Below are 13,090 nucleotides of genomic sequence, written 5' to 3'. Positions count from 1 at the left end.
TTAACTTTGTCTCAGAGCGTTTTCCTTTTTTGAGGTGGTTAAGATGGGTGAAGTCTTGAAATTTGGCACACACATCAGGTGTCATGCAAAGCAGTTAGGTACAAGAGCTTGGCCCTGGGCGTGGCCCAGGGACTCAGTAGCGCCCCCTTAGGTGATTGAGGCAGTGGTTGGCACATACTTTCAGCTAGACGCATCAAATTTGGTAGGTGTGTGTATCTCTTTACTTTAACTTTAGTATGTACAATGCATTAGCCACGCCCAACAGGAAGTGAGGTATTTGGGATTTTGTGCGGACTAAAATGTCATTAATTGGGATGCCAAAAGAGGTTCTTCCCATCGGTGAAACCGCATGAAATTTGGCACACACGTCAAGAGGTACCATGAATACACAGGGGAAAAGCCTTGGCACTGGGCTTGGCCCAGGAACTCCATAGCGCCCCCTTATGTCACTGTGACTTGTGGTTGGCAGATAGTTTTAGATACACACACACCAAATTTGGTAGGTGTGTGTAACTCCCAAAAACAATCAACTTTTGTATTAACATGCCATTAGCCACGCCCACAGGAAGTGAGGTAATATGGATTTTGTGCATTGTGGACATGATCAATTTTAACATACTCCTCCTTGACGGTTGATCCGATTCATGTCAAAGTTGGTATATATGATGCCAATATGCTTCTGATTCTAAATTGTGAAGCTTTTTTTGATATGTTGTAATTTGACGAAATGGTGAATCTATGAATTTTAATACCCTTCCACACAAACAGTAAATGTGTCATAATTCATCGTCCATGGCTTGAAATGTTTAAAATTTCAGAGGTTATTGAATACCATGTTAATGATAATATTCACATGCCCATAATGCATGTTTGGCATAGCGCCACCAACTGGCAACAGAAAGAATGGCAATTATGCTGTGTCACGCATCGCAGTGACAAAGCATAAAATTTCTCAGGTTAATATATATTATGATGACACCCAATGGGCCTGCCTTGCATTGCGCCCCCACCTGGCCAAGCAAGTACATGTGGCAGAAAATCAAATACAAAAACAAATAGCACACGCATCAAATATGTACATTTCACAAACGCACCACGTCGGTGCTTTGTTGGATTCCGACATGTCACGGGTTGCGACCCGCAGGTGCTCGGGCCCGCCATTGCCGCTTGCGGCTATATTTAGGGCCCGAGCACCGAAGGGCGCAAGGCCCTATTGTTTTTGTAAGGATTATTATTATTATTCAGTATTATTGTTATTCTACTTTTTTGCTTTCCTGTTTTTGAGGTGGTCAACATGGTCGAAAACTCTTGAAATTTGGCACACACGTCAGGTGTCACGCATCGCAGTTAGGTACAAGAGCTTGACCCCGGGCGTGGCCCAGGGACTCGTCAGGTGTCACGCATCGCAGTTAGATACAAGAGCTTGACCCCGGGCGTGGCCCAGGGACTCGCCCTTAGGTGACTGATCCCGTGGTTGGCAAATATTTTGAGGTGGTTAACATAATCGAAAAGTCTTGAGATTTGGCACACACATCAGGTGTCACACAAAGCAGCTAGGTAAAAAAGCTTGGCCCCGGGTATGACCCAGAGACTCGCTAGCGCTCCCTTATGTCATTGTGACTTGTGGTTGGCATATAGTTTTAGATACACACACCAAATTTGGGGGGTGTATGTAACTCCCAAAAACAAACAACTTTTGTATTAACATGCCATTAGCCACGCCCACAGGAAGTGAGGTAATTGAAAATTTGTGCGTTGTGGACATGATCAATTTTAACATACTCCTCCTAGACGGTTGATCCGATTCATGTCAAAGTTGGTATACATGACGCCGAGATGTTCCTGATTCTAAATTGTGAAGCCTTTTTTTGATATGTTGTAATTTGACAAAATGGCGAAATTGTTAATTTTAATACCGTTCCACACAAACAATAAATGTGTCATAATTCACCATGCATGGCTTGAAATGTTTTAAATTTCAAAGGTCATTAAAGACCATGTTAATGATAATATTCACATGCCCATAATGCGTGGTTGGCATAGCGCCACCAACTGGCAACAGAAAGAATGACAATTATCCTGATGTCACATGATCAATTTGAAGATGTCGCTGATGTTAAATTGTGAATGGATTTTGGAATGTTGTAATATATTTGATATGATTTTAATATCTCACCACATAAACAGAAAATGTGTCATAAATCACAGTGCATTGAATGATCATTATTGTGATGATATTCACATGCGTAATTCACAGGCCTAGGATAGCGCCACCATCTGGCCAAGCAGGAAATGTGCCAGAAATGCTCTATGCTTTGCATAAATGGTCTGAAACTTCTCATGTTAATAGATATTATAATTATGATGATATCCAGACACCCAATGGGCCTGCCTGGCATAGCGCCACCACCTGGTCAAGCAGGAAATGTGCCAGAAAATGGACAATGCCTTAACTGATTGATCTGAACGTTTACAAAAAAATTGGATATCATTATTGTGATGATATTCACATGTGTAATTTCCATGCCTAACATAGCGCCACCATCTGGCCAACCAAAAAGTGTATCAGAAATGTTCTTTGCTTACAATGAATGGTCTGAAATTTCTCAGGTTAATATATATTATGATGACACCCAATGGGCCTGCCTTGCATTGTGCCCCCACCTGGCCAAGCAAGTACATGTGGCAGAAAATCAAATACAAAAACAAATAGCACACGCATCAAATATTTACATTTCACAAACGCACCACGTCGGTGCTTTGTTGGATTCCGACATGTCACGGGTTGCGACCCGCAGGTGCTCGGGCCCGCCATTGCCGCTTGCGGCTATATTTTATTCATGATACATTATTCATTCACTAAGAAAATTGGTGTCCTTAGAGGTTAGATATTTCCTCATTTTTCACTTAAGGCATTAAGATCAATTTCCAAAAGATGATTTTATATTCCTCTTTTCAGTCAACTTTAGCATGGGTGCCAATACTTTTGGCCAGCACTGTATATATTATATTAATTAAGCAACCATAATGGGATATGCAGAAGCACAGTTTAATAACAAATAGATAAATAATAATATGTCATTAACTTTTATATTAACATAGTTAATTATAGTTATATAGTTAAGTATAGTTATATTAATATAGTTTGTAAATAAACATTTAACATTTAAATGCAAGAAATGACTGTTAATTAGTGCCAAAAATACATTTAGTTAACTATTAACAAATATTAATACAATATTAGTTAATAGATTTGTTAAAGCATTAACATCCAGATTTTATGCAAACAACTAATATTTAATTAATGATGGAAAAAACGATTAACTTGTGCCAAATAGATATTTTAGTAACAATTAACAAATATTAACAAAGGGTTAGGTAATTACTTAGGGCTGTCACTTTACGTTCAAAAATCGATTGCACAATCGATTGGACCAACCAACACAAGTTTCGAAAACTAAAATAGGGAATCGATTTTAACCAAATATATACACTATTAATTTTAAACGAATTAAACAAATGAAAAAGATACATGTAACAAAACTCAGGAACAAGCAGAAAAATAACAAAGAATTCCGAAGTGCAGTAAGCATTGCGAAAGCTAAAAAGAAAATTCCCACCAATTTTACGCACCGGAAACAGCTTTTTCAATCGGCTGCTGTGCTGCCAGTGTTTTGCCAAAAAATTGAGGACAACGCCATCAACCTGTGCGACATGAGAGATACGAGTGATAGGCCCTAATAACATTTGGGTATATCAAACTATGGAGAAGGACAAAGCGGTAAGCAAACTGTGCAGTCGTGAGTTCTACGTAGGCGAAATTTGTTTGACATTTCTAATTGTAAACGCAGCCACATTGAAGCCTGCAGTAATGTTTTTCACTGATTTTATGGCAGTCCACTCTGCTTATTGTTTTTCGAGAATGTTGCACTCCTGTTTGTCATTGTGCGCGAAACTTCACGCCATTGTGCATCTTCAAAGCCCCTACGCGTTAGGCCTAATGCCTGTTAGTTGTTCGTGGATTGTCCTATATTTGGCGTTGAAAATTGAAACGTCTTTAGACATGAAAAACGATTTTACAATCGATTCAATGAACAATTATGTCTCAAGAATCGAACAGGATTTTTTCACAAAAGTGACAGCCCTAATTACTAGTTTGCTATTTATTATGGCATCTTATTATGGAGTGTTACCCATACTTTTACTCACCTTTTCTTAAAATCCCTGCTTCTTGCATGAGCCTCAGCATTTCGGCACAAGCTTGACGATAGACAATAGTGTGTCTGTGGCGGAGGAGGCAATATTCACAATTGAAAGCCTTAGTTTCCGCTATAAAAATCTTTTGTTGTTCCATGTCCCAATTCTTCTGTGTCTCCTTTTAAATCAAACATAAATGTTTCAAATAAGAACTTGTCATAAATGAGAACGAAAAATCCACAGTAAAGCCAAGGGCTGACCTGTGTGGTCACTGTGAGGTATTATCTTTGGCATGGGCTAAAATGGTCTTACCTTGTGTAAGATTTACTGTTACTGGGACCCATGCAATTAGTAAAAATGCATTCTGCCTTGTTATTGTTGATGCCTTTGGATTTACATTTACATTTATTCAAAGGGGGTTTTGCAAAATTCCAGAATGGAATTGAAACTGGCTCTTAAATCCCAATTATATTCTTGAATTTCACTTGCATTTCAATTGAGGTAGCAAACAGGAAGCAGAATTGCAAAGTGATTTAGATGTCAATTACATTACAGGGACATTGCCCCCATAGCAACTTGGGGTTAACAGTGGAAGCCGGGAATTGAACCCAGAAATGTTCAGGCCTAGCTCCTTAGACTGCATGAAAAGTTGTATATCCGGGAGTATCAGGACAAAGTAAATGTCCGCCTATCCTACTGAATGGCAGAGGCATTCCAATTCCCACAAAACTTTGTCACACGGACTTGCAAACATCCGCGATACACAAATACAGCAGTCAAACCTAGCACTGGGTGTATATTCCCAGGGCTCTACACTAACATTTTTTTCCAGGAGCACTTGTGCGCCCAAGTTAAAAAATTAGGAGCACAGACAAAAATTTGGGCGCACAGTGAGTTCTGTACTTGTACTACTGTACTACAATGTATACATAATCTAACATTATACTGCAGCTAACAGTTAAACATGCCAGTGCACCAATTGCGAATATTAAGAATGACTGACAACATTTAGGCTACAGGAAACAGGATTTTAAAGATCAGTGCCTACTTTATTTTCAGTCTGTTCTATTTTCCTACATTTTGTTAATGTAAAATAAAATAATACATTGCCATATTTGCATTTAGCCTGTATATCAAGTATCCTGCCAAATGTAGGCTAATTTATTTATTTGTGAATCCATCTGTAGCTAATCCAAATATGTATTTATATATACAATATATATAAAAAACGGTTCACAGCAACACCTGTATACACCCGTTTTCCAAACAGGGCCAGCAACACCTGTATACACCCGTTTTTAGGGCCTGTCCACACGGAGACGCTTTTTGGGTTAAACGCAGAGGTTTTGCTTCGTCTTGGCCGAGCGTCCAAACGAATCCTGTAAACGCACTGCCCGAAACCACTTTCTTGAAACCTGGTCCCAGAGTGGAAAAATCTGAAACCGTAGCCCGTTTGAATTCGTTTAGACAGCGAAACCGCACATCCTGCTTGCGTATGGATAATGTCATCGCCACACCTCAGCTGCCCTGGAGTTGCACTTATCGTATTGCCTAACAATACTAGTTTTCATACATGACATTACCTACGATTACACTCCGTAAGATAAATATCACAACTGGTGCTGCGCAGCGCCGATAGCTTATGACTTGGTGGACTGAACACTGTTTTTCCCGGTGTTTTTTATGCATTCTAGCTACTGTCAGTGACGCGAGAGAACTTAAGTTATTAGGAAAGTGCGGTGTAAGTTTAGGCTACATTAATTTGTGCGTAGTGCCAGTGTCATTCATTTATTTTACATGTCTTACAACATATATACATGCATTCACAGTCGAGTGAAATCAGATATAAGCATACAAAAACACTTAGAACTCACGTTAAGCCGATGGTAGCACACTGAATGCAAATGCACGATTTGATGCAGGCAAAAGTATTGACTGTTACTAACGAAGGTTTTATAGCAATATTATAAATGTGGCGACAGAATAGCCTAGAACTTGGGTAAGCCTTGCGCTTAGTAGCCTAATTCTATGGTGATAGCCAAAACTAATGTGAATCATGGACTATCCTACAACCAAAGAAAGTAAAGGTGATTAGTAGGCCTACCTGCGTTAGCCAAATAAAGGACGGGACTGCACCCTTCACAAACCGTAAAATAAAGTGTATTAGTTTTACAGTTGACTACAGTTGACAGTTCACCATCAGTCCACACAAACAATTCTGTAAAGAAACAGTGCCACCTATAGGCCTGGGGTATGAAGTAACGTGTTGAGTCGATCGAGTTGAGATGGATCCGTTTGGACGCAAATATTCTTGATACGGTTCCAGGGAAGACGGAGGAAAAAAAGATCGGTCTGGTACGTGTGGACTAGGCCTTAGAAACATACCTGGCCACAGGAGTTAGATGGTTGGCTTTTCAAATGCTAATTACAGTCATTGCTGAGAGGGAATGGGCGCTGAAGCTGCCCCCACCCCAGCCACACTCCACACACACAAGTTTTTAATTTCAATCAATTACATCTTATTTGGAACATGTAACAAAATAATAGAAAATAATCAGTCATTTCCTCTTTGTTGCTGTAGTCGTTTATGATCCAATCAGCAACATATCAGAAAAACTTTAGGCTTTACTAGCAAGTGCTTAGGCTAACAAAATGCTTAGGCCCCGTTGATGTGGACTCTAAGCGGTTAGCCTTAGTATGTTTTTAGCATTTGTTGTGATTATATTAATTAGTAAACAGACGTTTAAGGAACACAACGACCGGAAGACTGGCAGCCTCAACCCTTAACCCCCTACAAGATAGATAGATAGACTTTATTGATCCCCAAGGGGGAATTCAAGGTCCCAGTAGCTGAAAACATACACTACAACATAAACAGGATTGTACAGTGAGCATCGCTTTCAAATGGCCACTTCAGTCGCGCATTACGAGGCGTGAAGCTGCGTGAAGCTTTAGTATCACTTTCAGCCACTGTGCGTCGCTCTGCCACTGTACATCGCTCTGTCAGTAGCTTGACTGCCACCCCTTCTGAAAAAGCAGGAGGCTATCTTTAAACATAATTGTTACCGAGAGGAATCCCAGGCTACGAATTCAATAACAAAATAAATCATGCATAATTAAACATTACCTCGATTAAGGCTACTTGGGTATGGCTTAAGGCTTGACTACCGGTGCCGCTCCACAAAACGAAAAAATATCTTAATTTGCTGTCTACGTTATTATCAGTGTTGGGGGTAACGCAAATACGCAAATCAAAACAGTGTCTTATTTTGCCCTACTTCTTGACTGCAATGTAGTCAATTGACTGCTTGACATGTAATTTTTATTTTTCTGTACAAATAGGCCTAGGCTACATCTGCTTTATGCCGCAGAATTACATTCATATTTGGCTGACTGCAGACGCGCCACTTCCCTCCCCATATTCCAAGATTAAGATAGTAGCCTATACAAAAAGCCCTTTATACTATCATAATAATTTGTTAAAACGAATAGCTATTTGCAATTTGACACTGGTCCTCATTTTGCAAATGTGAGGACGATATGAGCCTGTTGCATTTAGTTGTCCGAGTCACGCATAATGTTTGAAAACCACTGGCCCGTAATCACAATAATTTAACACACGACAGTTGGATAGCCTACTTCATCATGTCCCCATGCCTACATTTTTGTGAGTAGCATAGAGATCGTTAAAAACAATAAATGCAGCTGCAGCAAATTTTATATGCACAAACATTTGTAATTTTAATAGCATGGGTTACACATTTGAGCCTATCCGGGACAGGCCTGTAGTGTCTGACTACCACTAGATGGGGGAAGATCAGTTTCATGCTCCAGCTCAATAGAGGGAGAGCAGATAGCTAACAAATGTTCAGAAAAAGTCCTGTTGGCAAATTTGAGGAAAAGTCGGTAAAGGGGTTATTTCACACAATTTGAGAGTGCTGAATTCAAATATTTTGTTTACTAAGCTCAATTTTGAGTTTTAAGCTTGCTAATTAGCATAATTAGCATAATTCACATACTTTTTGGTTTTGCCGTCAGATATCATAGGAATTGCAAAAAATAAGGCATTAATATACTCTTTATGTATCAGATATGTTGTAGGACAGGCCAAGAATTACCCCAATGACTCAAGTAGCAAATGAAAATAAGCTAAAATTAAAATATAAATTAAAATAATAGTTAAAATTCAGTATGACGTTTAGAAGCAAAATAGATTCCTTGATAATAAATTGATAGAATAGTAGGTGACTGCTCATTTTTCTGTAGAAAGTACTTTGTCACTATTATGAAGGATTTACACTGTATTTTACTGTAAAGGCGACTGTGCTTGCCTAGTTAAAACATCTCATTGGTGCTCTTTCCTATCATTCAAATTCCAGCCATGCAAAAAAATGGAAGAGTGTGCATATGAGGGTTGCTGAAGAGTGCTATGGAGATTGCATTATTTGCAAAAAAATTAGACAAGATATCCTGTATAGTGCAACAAAAAGAAACATTCTCCAGTGTATCATTACTGCATATTCTGAAAGGGAAATGGACCTAGGACAAATCCTCAGCTATGAACTGATTAATGTCCCTGTACTGTAGCTATTGCAGATAGCGATGGTTATTTGTGAAGTGGAAATAAGTCTATCCTCACTCAAGTGCTGTCCAGTGGAATGTCCAGTAGTGATCACTGCAAAAACTGCTCATTCAACACTGGTAATAGATGCTCAAGATCTAGTTGTCTTTAGCAGGGCCGTAGTCACCATAGACATTGAGGGGACGTGCCCCCCAATATTCAAATATGAACAAAATGTCCCCCCAATATACGGACATAGAAAAAGAAAGAAAGAAAAAAAAAACTCTACAGGAAACCAACAACCACCACCATCTGAAATGTAATCAAACATAAATAACGCACAAATTAGTGACCTAGTGATGGTTCCAGAGTAGCCTACACCCCTGAGTGGTTTGACCTGGTGGTTTTCTGTTTACATAAGAGAAAACACTGCCTCAAAAGGCTATTTTGAACTTATTTGTGAACGACAGAGAAAAACGCAATGCAATTTCGCTGTAAACACGTTTGAGGCTCTAGAATAACAAAATTCTGGACGATTTGTAAGGTCTCAAAGAGGACATGTCCTGGAAAAAGAGCACATCTGGTCACCCTAGTTTTTCGTTAGTGGCGTGCGCCATCAAAAGCTTCCATTTGCTGCACCCTACCAAAGATCATTGATTACTGTACTAGCTCCGCTTTAACCCTCTCTGACCCTACTGCGGTGAGGTAGGGCTGGCAACAATATCGCAAAAGCTCGAAATTCTCACAAAACTTGTTGGAAAGGTGTAGCACAGGCTAAGGAAATCCCATACATTTTTGGAGCCGATCAGACTCAAAGGGAACTTTGAAACATTTTCCATATTGTAACCTATTCTCGCAATGATAGCGAAAGTGAAAAGTTTTATTTTAAATGATGAATTTGTGCAAGCCTGTGTCATTCATTTCTTTCACATGTCTTTCAACATAAATAATGCATTCATATGCTAGTACTAATGCCAGGAATTACCCTGTTTATAGGCCTCTTAGAAATGGTTGTTGCATCTTGCATATTATTTAGATGTGCACTCGATCGCGCATCCATGCAGGCAAAACATAGAAATCAAATGTGGCGATGGCACACAAGTCGGAAAAAACGTTGTAACAACTTGTTTGTGATTTTTAATAATAACATGCAAATATATTATAATATAATATTATAATATATTTGCATGGCCCTCAGACCCCACCAGATTTGGTCCCCCCCAATGTTGACATCATGACTACGGCCTTGGTCTTTAGGACTGCCGCATCTGACAGCAGCAAATTTAAGAAGTATGCAGGAAGGTTTGTAAGGAACATTTGTATTGTTAATTGGTATTTGTTATGTGGTAGCAAATGATGTTGACTATCAAAGAAATAGACCTAATGTAGGAATGCACACAGATATTGCAACAGATACACTCAGGCCAATCCAAACTTTTCTCATCTGTTGTTCCTCATTGGTGGAACACACTGCCAGTTCCTACAAGGGCAGGGTCATCAAAAAACTCCTCAAGACCCAGCTCTTTAGAGAACATCTCCTTTCATAGCTCCACTTACAACAAGTCTTGCTGATGCTAGCACTTATCAGCCGTCTTGAACTGACACTCAACTGTTTAAAAACAGCACTCACTGATGCACTTATTCTTACTGTACTCTACCGTTTTTAAAGGGACACCAGGCAATGTTTTCGTGTTAATTACTCATCTTCTTAAGTCGGTATATGGTTAAATGACTCATTAACAGGGCGAATGAAGACTCTCTCGCCCGCCCCTACTGCCTGTAGGAAGAATATCCCGCTTAGAAGTTCAGTGTATCGTACCCGGCGACCGAAGCAGTTTCAGGTTCCATCGTGCATCCTCAGCACAGAGGGAGGCTAACGAAACACTAGCGATTGTTGCAAATGTGTGTATAATGGCAGAGCCGGCGAAGAAGCAGCGAAAACCCTTGACGGAAGATGCAAAGAAAAGGAAAAGAGCTTCAGACCGAGCGAGGGGGAGTTTTGTAGAGAAAAAGCATCAGGCTTGCCTGGTGTCCCTTTAAATTGTCCTAAAATTGTTGAGAGAATTGCTTTAAAACTTAACTGTTACCATGTTGTTAGTCGCTTTGGTTAAAAATGCGTCAGCCAAATGTAATGTAATGTAATGTAATGTAATAATGGTGTAGGCCTATCTGATTAAGACCCAAATAGTGGTTGAAACGTACTTATTAAAGTACTGGGAGCACAGAACAGACTATCTTCACTTTTTTCCCTTTGCAACGGTCAAAGAAATCCCATAAACACAGGAAGGCCTAGGGTATCCTACATCAGATGACCTAAAGATTAGGCTCTTCTGCATAGCATTAAGTGATTGATATGCAGTAATTTGAACACTGACCTTGATCTAGCCTACTTTGGCTATTTAAAGGTAATTTATTGCCAAAACATCACACAATATAAATGAGCTATAACAAACAATAAAGGACTTAAATCACACACAAACTACTATTTTACTGACTACAAAAATAATAATTATGTAGGAAGTTTATAACTCCTCTCCTTTGGTCAACCCAGAATTGATCAAAAGTGCACCAAATTCAACACAAATCAGTCAAAACACTCAATACACTTTAGGGATCGACCAATTATCGGCCGGGCCGATATTTAGCATTTTTATAATAATTGGTATCGGTCATTTTTTCCACCGATAAGCCGATACTGAAATGGATAAAGAATGAAACGCGCTACTTTGTCTGTAAAGCATCTCTCACTCCCTGCATTTGCTACTCTGTGGTCGAGGACTGTCCCGCCCACTACACCGTCTAATTTGTTAGTTAGCACAAATGCAGCCAATCAGGATTGAAGACTGACCACAGAGAAAGTTTAGAAATATTGTAGACTGGGCTTCAGCTGTACGGAGCTATTTTTCGAAGTTAAGGAAGGTAGGCCTACCTTACATTGCTGAAGTTGCGACCGTCTCGAAACCCCCCATAACAAATTAACATAATAGCACGGTCTAATACCGCCCAGAACCAATAAACAGTCCAAAGCATCTAGTCAGCCCTCCTTTGCCACCAGCCCTTCAGAAGCTGGAACGAGAGGACGACGCCAGGAACGCAAGTCGGTAGCTATCAGTTAAACAACATTCATACTTACGAAGCTTACGCGTCTTAGACTTAGACAAACAATAAACGTGCCACCATAGCTAATAACTCAGTCCGGTGTGGGGGGGTAGATAAGTAGAGTTGCCAATCTTCAGGAGTTCAGGAGTCTAATTGCTGAAGGGTAGAAGCGGTTGTTGAAGCGCGTCGTTCCTGTCTTCAGAGATCTATAGCGTCTTCCAGAGGGCAGAAGTTGGAAGAGATCATGGCTCGGATGTGAGGCGTCCCTGATGATCTTGGTTGCTCGGTTCCAGCTGCGTTTAGCATACAGAGAGTGAACTGATGGAAGTTCACAACCAGTGATGTTGGAGGCTTTGGTGACAACTCTCTCTAATTTCAAATGTCAGAGCTCCCATACCAGACGGTGATTGCCATATCACCATACGATGCCTCAAGGTCTTCCAAAAAGGCCCGGAAGTGACGGTGACCTCTGGACCTGATATAATTAACACATTTCAGGACGACAGACATCACATGTTCAAAATTCAAGCATTTGGCACATAGTTCATGTTGATGTATAATGCAGTGCAAGAGCAATAGCTGGATCAGCATCTTCATCCTCTAACTTTCTCTGTACCATCGCTACAAGTCCGTTTTTCCTGCCTGTCATGGATGGTGCTCCATCAGTGGTAAAGCCCACACGTCTGTTCCACGGCACACCAAGCCGCTCAATCGCACCGCACAGCTGCTGAAATATGTCTTTTGCTGTGGTACGGCCATACATTGGACACAAACTCAGCAACTCTTCTGTCACCTCAAACACCTGACGAAAATTGCTAGCTGAGCAGTGTCTGTTTTGTCAGTACTTTCATCAAGCGCAACAGAGTACGCAATTAAACTGCGGGCTCTGTTCTGTAATTGTTCATATATGTTACCCGACAGTCCATTAATCCGCTCGGCCACAGTGTTTGCTGATAGATAAACGTTGTTGAATACGCTCCTCTTTTCAGGACAGAGAATATCAGCAACTCGCAACATACAGTCCTTCACAAACTGCCCTTCAGTGAATGGTTTTCCCGCTTTGGCAATTAATTCACTGACCACATAGCTTGCTTCAACTGCAGCATCAGCGTCCTTACCGGCTTTGTGGAAAAGTTCTTGCTGGGATAGTAGTCCTTTTTGTAGCTGCTCGACTCGTTGTCTCCTTTCATCATCGCCCTTTCTCATCATGACGCCTGAGATTGTATTCCTTAC

General features: G+C 40.2%; 1 protein-coding gene across 5 annotated transcripts in view; it reads right to left on the bottom strand.

Annotated features, from left to right (window-relative positions):
- Positions 1 to 13,090, bottom strand: part of LOC125311134 — a 102,776-nt gene that overhangs the window by 29,790 nt on the left and 59,896 nt on the right. For all 5 annotated transcript variants that reach the window (XM_048268898.1, XM_048268902.1, XM_048268900.1 and 2 more), the window contains one exon: positions 4,210 to 4,375. In XM_048268898.1, coding sequence (XP_048124855.1) covers positions 4,210 to 4,375 — 166 coding nt within the window. The remainder of the gene's footprint in view (positions 1 to 4,209; positions 4,376 to 13,090) is intronic.

The sequence above is a fragment of the Alosa alosa genome, chromosome 18 (genome assembly GCF_017589495.1).
Source record: "Alosa alosa isolate M-15738 ecotype Scorff River chromosome 18, AALO_Geno_1.1, whole genome shotgun sequence".
In the NCBI taxonomy this organism is placed as follows: domain Eukaryota; kingdom Metazoa; phylum Chordata; class Actinopteri; order Clupeiformes; family Clupeidae; genus Alosa; species Alosa alosa.
Note: the sequence above shows the minus strand (reverse complement) of the source record. Positions and strands in the feature narration are given on the sequence as shown.